General features: G+C 38.2%; 1 protein-coding gene across 3 annotated transcripts in view; it reads right to left on the bottom strand.

Annotated features, from left to right (window-relative positions):
* Positions 1 to 21,299, bottom strand: part of BABAM2 (BRISC and BRCA1 A complex member 2) — a 444,366-nt gene that overhangs the window by 392,011 nt on the left and 31,056 nt on the right. For all 3 annotated transcript variants that reach the window (XM_060026897.1, XM_060026895.1, XM_060026898.1), the window contains exon 3: positions 2,535 to 2,611. In XM_060026897.1, coding sequence (XP_059882880.1) covers positions 2,535 to 2,611 — 77 coding nt within the window. The remainder of the gene's footprint in view (positions 1 to 2,534; positions 2,612 to 21,299) is intronic.

Raw genomic sequence — 21,299 nt, forward strand, 5'->3', positions numbered from 1 at the left:
TTAGGAGCTGTTCACTTAACTATATAATACAATGCTTTAAATGATCTTTTAAAAGAAAAGAAAAGAAAAAATTTCAAGCTACAGGGTAACCAACACAGGAACCAATAGTGGTGGTAAAATTACACTACAGAGGAGAAGAGAGAGATAAAGGGTGCAGTGAAAATAGGCTGATACCTTATGCATCAGAGCAGAAAATCAAAAGATAGTAATATCTAAAATTGATAAGCCAAGAAATAGAGGCATTACTTAGATATGCGGCGATCATCCCCAGGAGAACTAAACACTGAAACAATTTTTTTTTTAATATTTTAAGTGGTTCCCTTGAGAAAGAGGACTAGGGTTGGGGAGAAATGGAACAGAGGACTACTGTTTTCATGTATTAAAAAATGTTTGAATTATTTACATTTTTAGTAAATGCGAATGATTTACTTTGATCATTTTCTTCAAATTTAGTCAAAAATATTTTTCCCTCAAAAAAGTAGCAACCTAGTCTGTCCTACTACCTCAGACAGGTGAAATTCTTTTGTATTTTAATGGTTTCCAGAGAATGATCTAACAATGAAAGGTTAGCAAGTCAGCACGTCACAAATTTTTTGGTTCACGTTGCATTTGGTGAATTAATATAAAGTGATTCTGCGAATACTAAGATGTGGCCTTTCCTAGCCTATAGTGGTCTGAAAGACACTGCTTACCCATCTGTCCCACCTTCAACATCTTTGTTCTTTATTCCTCTGTATAAGAATTGAGAGACTTTCATACCCCATTCACTAGTACAGTTTCAAGAAAGAAAATTCCTGATGAGATTATTGATACTAACCAACCAAAGCTATCATCATTTCCACACGAGGCTAGAGCTTCGGTACTGGTAAATATGGCAAGAAGGGCTGATGCAACCTAGGCAGATGCTGTAGATGGTGGACTAAATCCTACAGTAAGTCTTGCATACTATTCATGGAGGTCACAAACCAGTGGTTCAAGAGCTCAAGCCAGCCCACAAACACATCGGTCTGGCCTGCATAATGCTGGCCCACATTGTAATTTTGAAGAAGTGGCCTACATCTAAAACTGAGAATTCAAATAAAAATTCAGATTTCTGCCTTTTCTCAATAAATCAGTAAGGGCAACCCCTCGAAACTGGGTAGGAGTGCCCCAATTTGCCACACCTAGGCTGCTTCCCTCATTCATGTTACCAGTCTGGCCTTGTAGCCATTTGTATTTCTGACCTTTGCTATAAAAGATAAAACGTGTGCATGCCCACTTGACCACAATTTACTCCCTGCCAACTGCCTTACTTTGTTTTTGTTTTTGGTTTGTTTTGTTAACATCTTTTTTGGAGTATAATTGCTTTACAATGGTGTGTTAGTTTCTGCCTTACAATGGTGTGTTAGTTTCTGCTTTATAACAAAGTGAATCAGCTATACATATACATATATCCCCATATCTCTTCCCTCTTGCATCTCCCTCCCTCCCGCCCTCCCTATCCCACCCCTCCAGGTGGTCACAAAGCACCGAGCTGATCTCTCTGTGCTATGTGGCTGCTTCCCACTAGTTATCTATTTTATATTTGGTAGTGTATATATGTCCATGCCACTCTCTCACTTTGTCCCAACTTACCCTTCCCCCTCCCCCTATCCTCAAGTCCATTCTCTAGCAGGTCTGCGTCTTTATTCCCATCTTGCCCCTAGGTTCTTCATCACCATTTTTTTTTTTTAAGATTCCATATATATGTGTTAGCATACAGTATTTGTTTTCCTCTTTCTGACTTATTTCAGTCTGTAGGACAGGCTCTAGGTCCATCCACCTCACTACAAATAACTCAATTTCGTTTCTTTTTATGGCTGAGTAATATTGCATTGTATTTATGTGCCACATCTTCTTTAACCATTCATCAGTCAATGGACACTTACGTTGTTTCCATGTCCTGGCTATTGTAAATAGAGCTGCAATGAACACTGTGGTACATGAGTCTCTGAATTATGGTTTTCTCCGGGAATATGCCCAGTAGCGGGATTGCTGGGTTGTATGGTAGTTCTATTTGTAGTTTTTTAAGGAACCTCCATACTGTTCTCCATAGTGGCTGCACCAATTTACATTCCCACCAACAGTGCAAGAGGGTTCCCTTTTCTCCACACCCTCTCCAGCATTTATTGTTTGTAGATTTTTTGATGATGGTCATTCTGACCGGTGAGAGATGATATCTCAATGTAGTTTTGATTTGCATTTCTCTAATGATTAATGATGTTGAGCATTCTTTCATGTGTTTGTTGGCAATCTGTGTATCTTCTTTGGAGAAATGTCTATTTAGGTCTTCTGCCCATTTTTGGATTGGGTTGTTTGTTTTTTTGATATTGAGCTGCATGCCTTACTTTGACTAGAACTAGGACTGAAAGACAAATTTTCAAAAAGTGGTAAATCCTTCTGATCAGTATCTTAGGAGATAACACCTAAAAGCCAGAAATAAAAACTAAAGCACAAAATCCAATAGCTAGCACTGTAATCTACATTTTTCAGTAGAAGAGTCATCATTTACTTACATTTTAATGTCTCTCCAGCATATGGTATGTGCAATTTAAATCGGTCACAGTTGGGTCCAGGAGTCAATGACGTGCAGCTTTAAAAAAAAGAAAGAGAAGAAAAGAGTTTCTTAAAATCCCGCATATTTACAATATTTAATAAGTTAATAAAAAGTGATCCTTAAAGACAAACGATTAAAACACTGGCTTATAGAACAAAATAAAAGCCCTTAATGGTCATGGAGGCCAAGACACAGCAAGACTTGCACTCAAACAAATAATTCATTTCTCCCACAATAAAACCTATATGCCTTCTAACAATGAATACCAACACTGCTTCAACTACTTCTCTCAAAGCAGTGTATCTCGACTTTGAAAACAGGTATATGATCCAAAACAGGTCTGTAGTCTTTGATGTCAAGAGCTGCAAAAGAAGAGTAGTTTTATGGTCATATTTTAAATATAGACTCTTAGTTTTCACTCAGTTAGTACTAAAAAGAGCCCACTTGTGGTCTTTTTCTGGTACCAGATGGTTTTCTCTCTTTTCCCGAAAATAAGGCGCTTCCTCTAGATTTGGCACCCCATAACTTACATCTGTAGCAGAGCACAATGCACTGCACTCAGTTTCAGATAAAATGCAAATCTAAAAGGGGGGTGAGTTAGTCACCCAGGTCTCAACAGCTTGGTTTTTTTTTTAATCTATTACTTCACAAAGTTATACAATACTCTGTTCTTTACAGAGATTTACTTTGTAAGATATCTCTCATAATCTTCTGAGTCATAACTTCAAGTGCATAACAGCAATATTGGCTTCATAAATTAATAAAATATTAATATGAAGTCAGTCAAGGAAGTTGTATGTCTTCATTTAGTCAAAAAAAAAGCAAGGTTTTTAATTTGTAAAGAAGGCTAATTTTCATTCATAATTCCAAAACTGCCTATGAAACATTTCTGAAAAAGAACCTACAAAAGTAGTTTAAGGAATGGAAGCATTGTTAGAACAAATGTACAACTTTCCGAGATGGCCACTTTGAAGGGCAACAGTCATTTGAAACTAAATTTAAGAAGTGCTGGCTCGAAGAAAAACTAACTCAGATCTCAGATTAACTATTACTTTTTCCCAAAACTATTTGAATGTGAAAGAGAAAAGAAGCAGACAGAAACTTTAATGCATTTAACATAAATCACTAGGTTGATTATTCCTCTTTACCTTTAGGGGCCAATAAAAATATTAGTTTATAAACTAAACAAAATTGCACTAGTCATTGCAGAGTAATCTACTTTAATGTTTTACAGGTTTTAAGAACACAGTCTCCTTTACCTTTCAATATAAAATATTCTTCAGGGCACATTTTATTAAAGGTACTAAAATATTTCTCTTATAGTATAATCTTTTCTAGCTCACAACATAGTAGTTCTTTGAAAACACTTATGGAAAACACATAAATTTTCGCATTATAAAATACAAAGGGACAGAAATGACCCTATAAGCAACACTAAGAATTTTTTCTCTTATATTCAACCAGCAATGTTTTTAAATGATTTTTTTTAAAAATATGCAATAAAGTGTCTTTTGGGGTCTTGAAGATCATCAAATTACCTACACCGCTTAATGACTGAAGTTATTAATAGTACAGGAAATCCTCAGGATTAATCTGATTCTGGTTTGTTTGAATAACTCATCCTTCTTCAATGTGAATTAGGTTTCTAAATTCTTACATTCACGGTGGGGCCACACTTTATATTATTCACTTTATGCCTTAACCACGACTAGGAAAGTGTTTTTGTGCTCTGCCTCTTCACCTTCCTCCCTTCCTACTTGAAGGGCTGGTTCCAGCCACCTCAGGGTGTAGAAAAATACATTCCTCCACCTGCGTGATTCACTCACTGATTCTTTTCACTTAGATAAGATTTATTGAACATTGTTCTATGTGTTAGGAATACAGGGTGGACAAGACAGACAAGAGCTATAGTCTCACGATAATTAAATTCTAGCGAGGGACGGAGATCTAGCGAGGGACGGAGAAACGATAAAAAAAAGGAGACCGGGCTTCCCTGGTGGCGCAGTGGTTGAGAGTCCGCCTGCCGATGCAGGGGACACGGGTTCGTGCTCCGGTCCGGGAAGATCCCACATGCCGCGGAGCGGCTGGGCCCGTGAGCCATGGCCGCTGAGCCTGCGCGTCCGGAGCCTGTGCTCCGCAACGGGAGAGGCCGCAACAGTGAGAGGCCCAGTGTATCGCAAAAAAAAAAAAAAAAAAAGGAGACAAACACACAAAGATGGTTTAAGATTGCTAAATGTGATGAAGAAAATAAAACAGCGAGCTGCAATAAAACAGGAGCCACATTACATTGGAAGACTGGGGAAGACCCCTGGAGGAGGTGAAATCCGAAACCTGAATAACCCGAAGGGGCCAACCATGAAAGCTCTGGGGAAGAGCGTTCCAGCTAGAGGAAACAGCTGGTGCAAAGGCGTGAAGGCAGGAACAAGTTTGATATTTCTGGGGGAAGGAATCTTGCTAAGTCTGGGCAATGCGGCTAGAGCAGAGTGACTGAGAGAGAAAACAGCAAAAGACCAGGACAAGAGATTAAGCAAGGGACAGACCACGCAGAGCCCTGGAAGTGGTGGCGGTTGATCCAGGTTTTACTCTAAGCACAAAGGAAGGTTTTAGGAAGAGTAATATTATCTGATTCTAAGCTTTTAAAAGATTACCCAGCATACTGTATGGAAAAGGGAACTGTAAAGAGGCAAAACGGAAACGAGGAGACCAGAAACGAGTCCATTTCAGGCCAAGAATGATGCTAGGTACTTGGATGAGGGAAACAGCAGTGGCAAGGGAGACCAGAAGATTTATTCAACAGGGACAACTAGCAGACAAGCTCACATTTAGGGAGAAGGGAAGTCAAGAGCTGAAAGTGTGAGATGACAGCCAAGTCTCACATGGACACAGAGGCAAATCCATGGGTGGGCCAGCCAATCTATACAGGCCACTAACACAGCACGAAAAAGAAGACAAGATAGAAGAAAAACTCACCTTAGAAGAGTCCTGTTGTTGGAAAGATCACTTACTTGAAGTGGGGATGGTGTCAGGGGTAATACTCCTCAAACAGGAGTATAAACAGGTTATGTCACTAATCTCCAGTGAACTGTAGGGCTTCTGTTTTGCTGAGAGGTATACACAAATTTGGGGCCAAGAACTGAACTGTTCAAGGGAACAGAGGCAAGAAAGGCTAAGCTGGTCTCTCTCTCCTAAAAAGTAGTCAGCTTCTCCTCCAATTAAATACTGAGAAAATTATTTAAAATATCTTGTTATGCTCTGTCTTTCATATTACCTAGGATAAGTAGCTTTATGGGAAACAAACCAATGTCATGTTACCTAAAGGTTCTTTTAAGATTAAAATGTTTCCGCTTTTTTAATTACCTCTGTCTAAAACTGGTTTTGGATGGACTTCGCTGGTGGCGCAGGGGTTAAGAATCCACCTGCCAATGTAGGAGACAAGGGTTCGAGCCCTGGTCCGGGAAGATCCCACATGCCGCGGAACAACAAAGCCCGTGCATCACAACTACTGAGCCTGTGCTCTAGCACCTGAGAGCCACAACTACTGAGCCCGTGTGCCACAACTACTGAAGCCCAAGAGCCTAGAGCCCATGCTACGCGACAAGAGAAGCCACCACAATGAGAAGCCCACACACCGCAAAGAAGAGGAGCCCCTGCTCACCGCAAGTAGAGAAAGCCCGCGAGCAACAACGAAGACCCAGTACAGCGAAAAGTAAATAAATAAAATTTAAAAATTTATTAAAAAACATAAAAAAATAAAATAAAATTGGTTTTGGTCATGTTATTTAATATACCATGAAATTTCAAATCACACTCAAAGAGTGTTTTTCTGTTAATCAAAAAAGGGCACAGGTTAAAAAATACTGAAAACCACATACGGATAGCATGGCTCCACGTACGGAAAAGATAGATCAATGTGTGTGTATGTCTATGTACATAACAGATTTCAAAAGGACCGTCACCAAAACGCAGCAGGATTTGGGTTGATTTTTAGAATGTTCTTCAACTACCTTTCTGCATTGTTTTGATTAATAATGAACATGAACTATTCTACAATTATATAAATATTTTAAAGCTAAATACATTCTTTTTATATTTGTCTCAGGAAACTTGGCTATGATGGCTTGATTTATCTTTTTCTTCTAAAGTGCTTCACTCCTCTTCAAAAGGAAAGAAGGCAGGATGATCTACCTATAAAGAGTCTTCAGGTAAAGTGTATGAAAGTCTTTATATTGTGATATCACAAAATGTCACATTTGTAACATTTATTATCTCTCACAGTTTCTTATGTGGCAGGGTTTGGGAATGGCTTGGCAGGGCAGTTCTGGTGTAAGGCCTCCCATGAAGCTGCAGTCAAATGCAATTACAGAGAACTAATACAGTAGGAAAGTTCATTCTCCTAGAAAGGCACCTCCTTACACAAGTATGAAAATGCTAGTAAATAAAAAGCTACCAACTTCATTAAAATTATATTTGTATAATGGCAACTTGTCCTAACACACAGTTAGATCTAAGGTTTAAAAAACCAATATTCCAAACTGAGTATCTTTTAATAGTAAAATAATTTTTAAATGACTTAGAAATTGCTGACAACTTAAATGTAATTTCAAATTTGTCTCTCAACTATATTTTTTTAATTTTTTTTTTCTGCTGTGAGTATTTATATAAGTTTTTTTGTGTAAACAATAAGTTTTCAATTTTCTCGATAAATGCCCAAGTGTGTGGTTGCTGGTTTGTATGGTAATTGCGTGTTTAGTTTTAAAAGAAACTACCAAATTTTTCCGTAGTGGCTCTACCACTTTACATTCCTACCAGCAACGTGTGAGTTTTCCCGTTCCTCTGCATCCATACGAGTGTGTGGTGATGTCACAATTTTTATTTTAGCAATTCTGTCTGGTGTGTAATGATAGCTCATTATGATTTTAATTTGCTTTCCAAATTAAAATCATAATGACCCTGATGGTTGATGATATTGGACATCTTTTCTTGTACCTTTATCATCTGTATGTCCTCTTTGTTGAAATGTCTGTTTATGTCTTTTGCCAATTTTCTAATTGGGATTTTTTTTTTTTTTAACATCTTTATTGGAGTATAATTCAAAAAGAGTCATGTACCAAAATGTTCATTGCAGCTCTATTTACAATAGCCCAGAGATGGAAACAACCTAAGTGTCCATCATCGGATGAATGGATAAAGAAGATGTGGCACATATATACAATGGAATATTACTCAGCCATAAAAAGAGACGAAATTGAGCTATTTGTAATGAGGTGGATAGACCTAGAGTCTGTCATACAGAGTGAAGTAAGTCAGAAAGAGAGAGACAAATACCGTATGCTAACACATATATATGGAATTTAAAAAAAAAAAAATGTCATGAAAAACCTAGGGGTGAAACAGGAATAAAGACACAGACTTACTAGAGAATGGACTTGAGGCTATGGGGAGGGGGAAGGGTAAACGGTGACAAAGCGATAAAGAGGCATGGACATATATACACTACCAAAAGTAAGGTAGTTAGCTAGTGGGAAGCAGCCGCATAGCACAGGGAGATCAGCTCGGTGCTTTGTGACCGCCTGGAGGGGTGGGATAGGGAGGGTGGGAGGGAGGGAGACGCAAGCGGGAAGAGATATGGGAATATATGTATATATATAACTGATTCATTTTGTTGTGAAGCTGAAACTAACATACCATTGTAAATCAATTATACTCCAATAAAGATGTTTTTTTTTTTTTTTGCCACGCCAAGCAGAGGCTTGTGGGATCTTAGTTCCCTGATCAGGGATTGAACCCACGCCCTCAGCAGTGAAAGCACGGAGTCCTAACCACTAGACCGCCAGGGAATTCCCTCTCAACTATACTTCCTGAGTGCTTACTACAGGTCAGGCAGTGTGCTGGGCACTGGGAATACAGCAGTGACAAGAACAAAACACATATCTTGGCATTATAACATAAAAAGGATTTTTGGATGTACTATGCTCTAAAAATGTATCTTTCACTAAATTCTAATTACCTCAATATCTGGGGACTCAAGATTTTAAAGTTTAACATGTGGAAGGACAAAGTGGGTTGAGTTCCCTTTTAAAAAGATTACGCAAGTGGGAATTCTCAAGTGGGGATTCAGGTTAACAACAAACAGGCAGTTTACTCTGGTTCTTTATTACAGAAATTGCAGCTAACCATTGGCACGTTGAAATGCTAAGCATAATAACCTTCTTATACTCTCATTCCTATGATCTCTTATTTTACATCTAATCACGACTCTCAGTATTATTATTGATCTATTTTCTAATTGTGGTTTGTTTTTCCTACCAGATCTAAGATTCTTGGTGCCAAGAACTGCTTTACAGTTTTAAAAATGTCTTAGTACAGCATCTAGTACAGTGCTAAGCAATTTTACTGTATGATTGTAATCATCAGCTAAACTCAAAAACTGTCATTTTACAGATGACAACAGATTAGAAACCACTTCCACTTCTGGCCACATCTTATTCTCCTGGGCCTAAGCATCTTTTCTTTTTTTTTTTTTTTTTTTAATTTTTATTTATTTTTTTTTGGCTGTGTCAGGTCTTCATTGCTGTGTGCAGGCTTTCTCTAGTCGTGGCGAGTGGGGGCTAATAATCTTCATTGCGGTGCACGGGCTTCTCATTGCAGTGGCTTCTCTTGTTGTGGCGCACAGGCGCCAGGCGCGTGGGCTTCAGTAGTTGCGCCTCACGGGTTCTAGAGCGCAGGCTCAGTAGTTGTGGTGCATGGGCTTAGTTGCTCCGTGGCATGTGGGATCTTCCCGGACCAGGGATCAAACCTGTGTCCCCTGCACTGGCAGGCAGATTCTTATCCACTGCGCCCCCAGGGAAGCCCAAGCCTAAGCATCTTTAAATCACCTTTAAATCTCTAGAATCCAGCAGCACTGGTGTCCAGAACGTGGCTACTCCACCGACTATGTATGGAGATAAAGGTTTGCTGAATGAAAGGTTTGCATAAGACTTGATTCCCGGTCCAGTGCTCTTTTCCTGACAAAAACTGATGATTTAACTGGAATTGGGAAGGCGCTCTCATCCTCACCTCTGAGAAAGCTGAAAGTGTGACTATTTGTGGAAGGTCCTCCCTTTGAAGAGTTGTGCATGCAACTCAGAATTTAAACTTAAAGTCATTACCTAAAATTACTCTGTTTTCACAAGAAATAATAATAACAACAACAGCTAACATTTGTTGGGCATTTACTATGTGGCGAGCACTGTTCTAAGTTCTTTAATTAGATTAGACTATTTAAGCCCACGGCAACCTTCAGAAATAGATGCTATTATTATCTCCATTTTACAGATGAGGAAACTGAGGCATACAGAAGACATGCAACTTGCTAGTAAGTGACAGAGCTGGGATCCAAGCCCAGGATGTCCAGCTCCAGGGCCCATTTTCTTAACCACCAAACTAAATCATCTCTCAATAATTAAAGGGGAAACCATCAGACTTACTGGAAAATGTGAATTATAACTCTTTTCAACAAATGTGTTTTTATTAAGTACTTACAATACTGGAAAGTAAAAGCTGACAATAAGTTGCCAAAAAGTGTTCAACCACATGTGCTTTAATGAAAAGAAAATGATTTCTCAGTAATAAGAACTGTATACGTGTAAATCAATGATGCAAAAGAGGGAACAAGGCCCTTATAACTTGATTAAATAGGTGCTACAATGTTGACCCTCTTGATTTATTCAGCAAACTCTTTAAATAAATAGTGAAACATAAATTTGGATTTGAATCCTCTTTAAATTATTACTTGTTCCTAGTTACTGAGATCAAACTCAAATTAGTAGAGTTTCACTCTAAAGAGGAAAAGGTAGGCAATTTCACAACACTTTATATGATTTGAGTGACAACCAAGAATTAATCTTGATTAACAAAGTTATATGAAGATATTCTACAACATTTAAGACATCAGCATTTTTAAGACAATGCAAAATATATACTTTCTAGTTTAATGCTAAACCTATTATTTGACATACTTTCTGGAAAAAATAATGACAAACCATTTCTATTCTTCAAGCCACCTAAAAAGAACAAAGTAGATGAGTCTAGGGTTCCTTCCCTGAGTCTACGTCAGTTTCCTTTACCCTGACTATTAATTCACCATTTGGCATGTTCTCCTACATAGCTTCCTGTTTTCTTGATAATGACGTTTGTGCTTAACCAACAATATTTAACAGCAGCTAAGAAGGAAGTCTTCAGCTTTGGCAACCTAAAATAACAGGTGAGTATAAAGAAAAAACAGGCTCAAAGACCAATAACTGCATTTTAAGTAACTATTAAGTTATAAATTAGAGTGAATTATTGTTAGTTGATATTCAGCACATTTCCATTTTAAAGAATTAATTTATTTTCTCTGAACTAAATCCAACATCAATAATTCCACTCAGACTAAATCAGTTTCAAAATTATCAGTTTCTAGACTGAAATTCAGCAGTAAGGAAGCTAGAAGACGGAAGTAGGATATCTTAACAGCTATCTAAATCATCTATAAAATGGGCATTTTATCTGTGAAGGCATCTGAACCTCTGATTCACAGAATCTTTCACCCTCAGTCTTGGAAGGGAATTATGGTACATCTAAGTTGACTATATCAAAACCCACTAGGTCAAGTCTTAGGCCTTTCTACAAGAAGACTCATGAATTAAAATTGGTAAAAGGAGGCAGCAAAATCACACTGTTTTAGATCAGGGGTCCCCAACCCCCAGGCTGCGGACCAGTACCGGTCTGCAGCCTGTTAGGAACCGGGCCTCACAGCAGGAGGTGAGCAGTGGGTGAGCGAGAGAAGCTTCATTTGCCTCTCCCCATGGCTTGCATTACCACCTGAACCATCCCCCCTCCCCCGTCCATGGAAAAACTGTCTTCCATGAAACTTGTCCCTGGTGCCAAAAAGGTTGGGGACCGCTGTTTTAGATCATTATCCAGGAGAATGAAACTACCTGCTTGATGACATATGATGTTCCTGATATACCAAATACATCCTCTACATCTCTAAAGCCTAAAATCTATTTCTGGGCCCTACTAGAAAGTGATAGATTTAATTCTTAGCATAGGAATCCAAAATGCCATTACCAGAATAAGTGAGTCAGCCCAGAATGTTTTAAAAATTATAAAATTAAAATATTCAAAAATATGTGTTTGCCAGTTCATGTGGCATCAACTGTTATTCTCAGTTTCCATGCTATATCTCCATTTATAAATGAGAGATTTCAACTCTACTTTAGAGTAGGGAGTATTTTTAAATCTTAGTAGGTGTTCCTATAGCAAAAATGTGGTTTAAATTGCAATATGATTTCAGTAGGAATGATGGGCTCAAATACTATTTTTAGCAGTTAACTAGGAGGGGGGGAATCCTTTAACTTTCTGAGATAGATGCTTAGCTCATTACTGTCCAACCTTTCTTCTTTTCTAATACGTGCGTTTAATTCACTCTGCTAACAGAATAAAAAAGAAAATTAAGAGGATTATCTCAATAAGTGCAAGATAAGTGTTTGATAAAATTAAATATCCATTTATGATTTTTAAAACTCTTTGAAAACAAGGACCAAAAAAAGAAACTTCTGGGGCTTCCCTGGTGGCACAGTGGTTAAGAATACACCTGCCAATGCAGGGGACACAGGTTCGAGCCCTGGTCCGGGAAGATCCCACATGCTGCGGAGCAACTAAGCCCGTGCGCCACAACTATTGAGCCTGCACTCTAGAACCTAAGAGCCACAACTACTGAGCCTGTGTGCCACAACTACTGAAGCCTGCGTGCCTAGAGCCCATGCTCCGCAGCAAGAGAAGCCACTGCAATGAGGAGCCTGTGCACCGCAATGAAGAGTAGCTCCTGCTCGCCGCAACTAAAGAAAGCCCACGTGCAGCAATGAAGATCCAATGCAGACAAAAATAAATAAAATAAATAATTTTTTTAAAAAAAGAAACTTCCTTAATATGATAAAGGCCATCTACCAAAAACCTACAGCAACATCATACTTAGTAACAAAATGTTAAAATTTTCCCTTTGAGATAGAGAATCAGACAAGGATATCCTTTCTTACTACTTTTACTTAACACTGTACTGGAGGTCCTGGCTAGTACACAGTATGTAGCATGGGGAAATAAGGGTATAAATATTGCAAAGGAAGAAATAAAACTATATTTATTTGCAGATAATATGACTGCATGTAGAAAGCTTTTAAAATCTTCATCTGCATCATTGGAAATAATATGTGAGTTTAGCAAAGTTGCTAGACGAAGAACATACAACAAAAATCAACTGTATATGTACATCTATATACCATCAACAATCAGTTAAAAAATAAAAACTTTTAGAAAGATGCCATCGAAAATAACATCAAACAATCAAATACATAGAAACAAATGTCACAAAAGATGCACAAGAACACTATTTAGAAAGCTATTATTAAGAAGAAAATAAAAAATGAACATAGATATCGTGTTAACAGATTAAAAGAAACATAATGACAAGATGATAGTTCTCCTTAGGTTGATCTGAAACCTGAAAGGCAGATTCTAAATGGAATGTTAAGAACCAAGAATAGACCAGATTCTCTTGAAGAAGAAAACTTGAGAGAATTATTTACAATAACCAAAAGGTGGAAGCAACCCAAGTATCCACCGACTGAGGAATGGGTAAACAAAATGTAGTATATACATATAATGGAATGTTATTCAGCAGCCTTAAAAAGAAAGGAAATTTGGGGACTTCCCTGGTGGTCCAGTGGTTAAGAATCTGCCTTCCAATGCAGAGGGTTTCGAACCCTGGTCAGGGAACTAAGATCCCACATGCCACGGGGCAACTGAGCCCTCGTGCCACAACTAGAGAGTCTGCGTGCCACAACTACTGAGCCCACACACTCTGAATCCCACGCACCACAACTAGAGAGAAGCCTGTGCGCCACAACAAAGACCCTGCCCACCGCAACGAAAGATCCTGCGTGCCACAACTAAGACCCGATGCAGCCAAAATCAATCAATAAAAAGGAAGGAAATTTTGACATATGCTACAACATGGATAAACCGTGAAGATATTATACTAAGTGAAATACGCCAGTCACAAAAGGACAAATACTGTATGATAACATTTATATGAGGTACCTAGAGTAGTCAAATTCAAAAAGACAGAAAACAGAATGATGGTTGCCAGGGGCTGAGGGGAAAGGAGAAATAGTGTTTACTGGGTACAGAGTTTCAGGTTTGCAAGATGAAAAAGTTCTAGAGATGGATGGTGATGATGACTGCACAACAATCTGAATATACTTAATGCCACTGAACTGTAAACTTAAAAATGGATAAAATAGTCAATTTTATGTTATATTTTACCACAATAAGGAAAAAACGCAGTAGGAGAACTTACTCTATTGGATATCAAAAATTACTATAAATCATTAAAATAATGACATTGGTACAAAGACAGACAAATAGAACAGTGGAACAGAATACAGAGTCCAGAGAAAGATCCTCACATATCTGGACAGTTGATTTATGACAAAGGCATCTTTACACAGAAGTAAGGAAAGGAAATTGTTTTCGATAAATGGTGCTGGGTCAACTGGGTATACTTACAGTGAAAAATATGAAACCTGATCCCTATCCTTGTAATATTCCACAAAAATCAAGTCTAAGTGGATTGAAGCTCTGAATGTAAACAGTGAAGAAAAATATTTTTAGAAGATAACTTGGGATGGAGAGAGATAATGTAAGAATATCTTCAAGAACTTGGGGTGAACAAAAATTCCCCAAAAGCACTAACTATAAGGGAAAAGATGGGTAAACAGGATCACCTTAATATTAGATCTCCTGTTCATCAAAAAACACCATTAAGGGAGTGAAAGACAAGCCACAGAGTGAGAGATGATATCTGCAACATATAAAATTGATTAAGGGCTCATATCCTGACCATATAAAGAACTCCTGTAGTGTTAATAAGAAAAAGATAACTAAGTTAGCAGACCCAAAGGAGCACTTCATAAAAGGAGATCCAGGGGTTTCCCTGGTGGTGCAGTGGTTGAGAGTCCGTCTGCCAATGCAGGGGACACGGGTTCGTGCCCCGGTCTCGGAAGATGCCACATGCCGCGGATCGACTGGGCCCGTGAGCCATGGCCGCTGAGCCTGCGCATCTGGAGCCTGTGCTCCGCAACGGGAGAGGCCACAACAGTGAGAGGCCCGCGTACCGCAAAAAAAAAAAAAAAAAAAAGGAGATCCAAATGGTCAATAAACTTATGAAAAAGTGCTTATGCAAGTTCACATTTTCCTTTCACATAATACTAACTCATTTTGAAACAGCTGTTTTCATGATCTTCATCTCTTTTTTTTGGGGGGGGGTGGTACGCGGGCCTCTCACTGCTGTGGTCTCTCCCGTGGCCGAGCACAGGCTCCAGACGCGCAGGCTCAGCGGCCATGGCTCACGGGCCCAGCCGCTCCGCGGCACGTGGGATCTTCCCGGACCAGGGCACGAACCCGTGTCCCCTGAATCGGCAGGCAGACTCTCAACCACTGCACCACCAGGGAAGCCCTTCACCTCTTCTTTAATTGAATTTTTCTTAACTCTTATGGAAACATTTCCAAAAATATGTGATTGGGGATACACATTTCCTTACTCCAAATCAATTTATAAGTATTTGTTGAACATTATTACTAAAATAACTATATAAAGTGTTACACCTAACAGGTCAATGGTCCATGGTCTGTCTTCAAGTGAGTATGTAAGACAACGCACTAGGTGCAGGAAGAAAAACTTAGGGGAAAAGAGTGTGTGTGTGTGTGTGTGTGTGAGTGTGTATGCATATATATGTATATGTATGTGTGTGTATATATATATATGCAATATATGTATATGTACATGTGTATACATATATGGACAGAGAGAGAGAAATTAATCCTTACCAATATGTAGTATACAGATTGACCCTGGCACTCTCTTTCAGTTCCCATGTAGTTGTTCATGAGCCCTGAGTTTAAAAAGATTACTTTTTCAGGTATGACAAGTGAAAATGCCATATTAAAATTACGTAAATTATGTTTACAGTAGTGCTTATTTCATTTTATATCATTTTTTAAATTTTTATTTTATATTGGAGTATAGTTGATTAACAATGTGCTAGTTTCAGGTGTACAGCAAAGTGATTCAGTTATACATATACATATATCTTTTTTCAGATTCTTTCCCATATAGGTTATTACAGAATACTGAGTAGAGTTGCCTGTGCTATACAGTAGGTCCTTGTCGATTACCTACTTTATATACAGTAATAGTGTGTATATCATTCTTTTTAATATATGTCATATATGTTTTATAATATACAAGTATGTTTAATAATTAAATAAATATGCATGTATTAGGGGTTCATAAATTATTTGAGGTACATAATCAAAAAAGATAACTGCTATAAGAGTTACAGAAAGGAGTCTCTATTCTCAAGAACCTTGAACTGTAATCAGAAGACAAAAATCAAACCTGTGAAAGTCAAACAAGGCACAATTTAAATAACAATTCAAGACAACAATAGATACAAGTCACAAAGCAATTAACATGATTAATTGCCAAATTAGTGGTTAAAGAAAATAAGCACAATAGGAGTTGAGACAGCAGAGAAACCACTTTCAGCAGGTAGTCAAGGAAGGTTCACTGGAACCCGGGCTCTAAGAATTAATTGGATCTGATCAAGAGAGAGGAAGGAAAAATAAGTACCTTCAAGTGTCCTTAAATAGGGCAAAACCAAGGAGACAGATGCTCTGCTAAAACAAAAGCTCTATAATAAACTAGAGTACATTAAACCTTAGATCCCTTAATGCTCAGCAGCCTACCTGGTGGCACACAGGAGGCACCTGAAAACTACTGCATATATAGTACAGGTGAGCAAGTGGAGCCGGAGAGTACAAGTGTACCCCAAGGTCATATCAAAGTTGAAACAAATTACATAAATGTCCTGGACGGATTCCTATTCCAACTGTGGGAACGCTGGTGATTCTTACATTAAAAAATATTATAGGGCTTCCCTGGTGGTGCAGTGGTTGAGAGTCTGCCTGCCGATGCAGGGGACACGGGTTCATGCCCCGGTCCGGGAAGATCCCACATGCCGTGGAGCGGCTGGGCCCGTGAGCCATGGCCGCTGAGCCTGTGCGTACGGAGCCTGTGCTCCACAACGGGAGAGGCCACAACAGTGAGAGGCCCGCATATCACAAAAAAAAAAAAAAAAAAATTATAGAAATCACCAGGGACAAGGCCAACTTACATACTATTTTTTACAATTAATGTACAACATAATTTTAGAAAAAGCAATTTTTATATAAAACACTTAATTTGTTCAATAAAAATATTCCTGTAACAGTTTTAGGCCACCATTTTCATTCCTTGACCCCAAACATGACCTAAATGGATGTATTCCCTATTCTCTGAACTCTGCTTTATATTTTATACCATTTATAACCTATATGCTAAATCCCAATCTCAATTCCTGCTCCTTACAGGAAAGGACTGGAGAGTATTTGTCTTGGCATGCTCCGGTGGCTCACGTTCTCAAAGGAATGAACTAGCAGAGCTTTCATCCTTCTCTTACTGATTTTCATGATATTAGTTTTATTTGTTTGTATCTCCACAGTGCCTCACACTTACTAGGTGCTCAGTATATTACTTCTTATAAAAAATAAATTTGAACACTGCTATATTTAAAATAGATAACCAACAAGAACCTACTGTATAGCACAGGGAACTCTGCTCAATATTCTGTAATAACCCAAATGGGAAAAGAATTTGAAAAAGAATACATACCTGTATATGTATAACTGAATCACTTTGCTGTACAACTGAAACTAACACAACATTGTTAATCAACCATACTCCAGTATAAAATAAAAATTTAAATAAATAAATAAATTTGAGTGAACATGAACAGTGCAAAGGTAGGGTATAGAAAAGAATAAATGGAAAACTGGTAGGGGACAGGGGAGGACAGAGAGAAAAAAAACAAGAAGAAGTAGAAGAGTGAACTGCAGTGGAAACAGACAACACAGTGAAGGTAAAAATGGAGAAGGGGAGAGAGAATGGGAGAGCGGAGGGAAGAGGGAGAGTTAATAGATCTGAAGTGTCATTAAAGGATTCCCTTTCCTGCTGGTGAGAGGTGCTTTCCAAAGATGAAAGAAAAGTTTTTTAAATTCTCAAATTCTTCTCTTTAAGTGATTATGAAAAAACTTAGCATCTGTTATATGAGCATATCTGGAACTACAAGATAATGGGACAAATGTGCCATCCACGGATTTCAGGCATAGGTGGTTTCAGAGGATTTTTTTCTTAGATTGCCATTTGAGATACAATTGTTATACACTATGAATTTTAAAGCCTCGTGCAGGTTAAATAATCGGTCTCTTCCTTGGTTTCCTCATCTGTAAAATGGGGATGATAGTCACACTCCATGGAGCTGTCATGAGGATCCACTGACTTGATATATATAAAGTGCTTAGAACAGGGCCTGGTACAGAGTACGTAATTACTGTTAGGAGTATTCAAAAGCACAAATTGCAAAACCAGAAATATGGAGAAGGAAAGTCTATCTCAAACACTGTATTCATTAAAGCCTTAATTTTGCTTGGGTAATAATTTTCAGAATTTAAAGCAAACAAGCAAAAAAAAAATCTTCAATTGACCCCCTCACCTCACTACTATGCCTTCTTTATTCCACAGACAAAAATTATCAGAGGGGGTCCCATCGTGCAGAAATTGAATCAGAGCAGTAAAATGATTTTCCCAGGTCCCAAGTCGAATCTAATGGAGCCCAGGATGCCCCTCATGTTGCACAGCAGGACCCACAGGGGAAGAAAGAGAAGAATATCAGCTGGAGGATGTAAGTGGTGGCAGAGCCGGAAGAGAACAGGAGCCATCAGAGAAAAGCAAGGAGGGGAAGCCTCTAGTCTAGACCAGAGGCTTTCACACCTTTCTGATACACAGTAAGAAACTTATATATCACCACTTTGTACCACCACTCACTACACACACATGCGCTGAGTATATATGTACATATATGGGTACGTGTGTATACACAAGTGTCTATGTGTCTATATATACAAATTGAAACATTTTTCTGTAATACTTAGCTCTACTACATGAAATGCACTGATATTTTTTATTCAGTTCTATCCTATTTCATATTTTTTTAATGTGGATCAAGACCCACTAAAATGATTTTATAACATACCAATGGGTTACAACCTGCCAATGGTTTGCAACACAAAGCTCTGTCCAATACAACCTCAGAGAATATAATTTCCAGAAAAATGAAGATAACAGTACTGTACTCCACACTGGTTAAAACCATCCCTCAAACACGTCATTCAGCTCTAGGTATTACACTTTGAGAAGTAGAGAGACTAACTGGATCACATTCAGAAAAGCCAACAAGAATGGTAAAAGGACACAAATCACATGGTATAAGCAAAGGCTATGTGTCAGCCTGCAGAAGAGAAAAATACAAAACGTGACAGCTATCTTCATTTATGTGAAGTACTGTTGCATCGAGGATTCATTGTTTGTTCCATACTGTGTCAAGATGTAGAAGTGACACAAAAGCACTTTCTAACAGCACAGCTGCCCAATAAGTGGCCTTGGGACTCATGGAGTTTCCCTGTGACTGGAGATACTCAGGCACAGCCTGGACAGGCGCTTAGCAGGGAAGCTAAGAAGGGGCTAATATATCACATGGTGGTTGTTAGAAGGGGCTAATATATCACATGGTGGTTGTTAGGGTTTAATGTCTTCCAATCCTGAAATTCTGTTAACTCTAGACTAGATTAAGACAGTATTATACTATAACACGACTTAAAAAGCCAACACCAGTTCTTTATTAAGTTTTTATAAAAAAATGAATTCTACCATGAACTACATTAAACAACCTGAAATGGCAAATGTTGACATTTTAACAAAAAACAATATAATAAAAATTGACTTAATGTGCCCAGCCCAGTCAAAAAAAATCATCAGTTTCGACAGAAAAAGTGAAATGCCACCCAAGTCACTGGCATAGTGTTAAGATGTTTATCAACTTAGGAAATATAAATCCATATATAGCTTTAACAAGCAAATAGCAAAAAAATGTTTGATCTTTTTTTTTTTGGTGGGGGTGGGGTCCCGTGCCGCACAGCATACAGGATCTTAGTTCCCCCACCAGGGCTCAAACCCGCACCCCCTGCAGTGGAAGCGTAGAGTCCTAACCACTGGGCAGCCTAAAATGTTTGATCTTTAAAATGCGCAGGAATAAAGGAAGAAGGTTTCCCCAAAAAAGACTATATTGTAAACATTCTCTCCTTACTCAAAAGTCATGCTTCTTTGGTCTATATGTAGAATACACAAACAAAGTAATCATGCTTTGTCTGAATTTTTACTAAACCAACTAACTGAAAGTTTTGAGAGAAGTCTTCATTCTTATAACCTTCTACCACATTTGTTCTACTGTATTTGTTTCAAACGAAAAAGAAACCAGTATCTCAGATTATGCAATGTGTAGCTAGGAATTACTTATCACTAATGTACTACACTGTCTCACCCCTCAGATAGAATTCTCAAAAAGGCCAACTCCGGGACTGTCAGAATGTAGAAATCCTCTGAATAGTGACACTCAAAATGGGGCCCATGGACCAGTACTAGACTATAAACTATTACTAATCCATGATGAGACAAGCACAGATACTGAGTAAGAATTTAGAAACTTTTAGAGCAATTTATAAGAGTAATTTTAATTTTGATGAATCTAATATAAAGAAGAATCTAATATAAATATTTCATTTTTCTAGTAATTCTTTCTTATTATATTTTAGAAAAGTATCAGTTGGTGACAGACTGGACTTTTTTTAAAACTCTAGTCCTTCACCAAAGACAGTTTGAGAAACATTTATCTAAATATCCTTTAAATGCTGAAGGTCCTTGACCATAAAGATAAACTGCTTTACTTTGATGTCCCCCAATCTCTCTATTCCCTTTGGTTTTCCCACTACAGTAACAAACACTATTTACTCCTTGCCAAGTGTTCTTTTGATATCCCTGCTAGGTTGACAATAATATCAATATAGCTCACTGCTTAAAATTTATTTGCATCCAGATGTAGCGCCAACATGTTCTTGGATTCATTCCTTTTAAGAAGATATTAACTAATTTGATGATCCAGTTTGGAGGGGTCACCCAATCTTATAATATGACTGCTGGCATCATCTGTGGCAGTAAGTCATAATTTTTTAGAAAGTCTAAAGATAGTACAGCTCAGTTCTAAATCCTAGGCCTCCACACCTAAAGTAGTGGCCTGCTGCGTCCTGAACTCATGATTAAAGACCTGATACCTCTGCAATTCTGCCAATCTACCTGGACTCTCAATTCTCCATTTGAACTATTTGGTCCCCAGAATCCCTTCTGATTACACATTCTTTTGTTTCTTACACAAATATGTACAAAGATGTATATAATAAATATATAGTAGTCCCCCCTTAAATGCAGTTTTCCTTTCCAAGATTTCAGTTACCAACGGTCGAAGTCTGAAAATATTACATGGGAAATTCCAGAAATAAACAGCTCATAAGATTTAAGTTTCATGCCCTTTCTGAGATCTCGGGCTGTCCCATCAGGAATCCCCAGCCATGTCACAGTCTGTTCCTGACATCCAACTGCTGACATCATCAGGGCTCAGTGATCCAGGATCACCTGAAGCAGATGGTCCTCCTCCTG

Source organism: Delphinus delphis, chromosome 12 (assembly GCF_949987515.2).
Source record: "Delphinus delphis chromosome 12, mDelDel1.2, whole genome shotgun sequence".
NCBI lineage: Eukaryota > Metazoa > Chordata > Mammalia > Artiodactyla > Delphinidae > Delphinus > Delphinus delphis.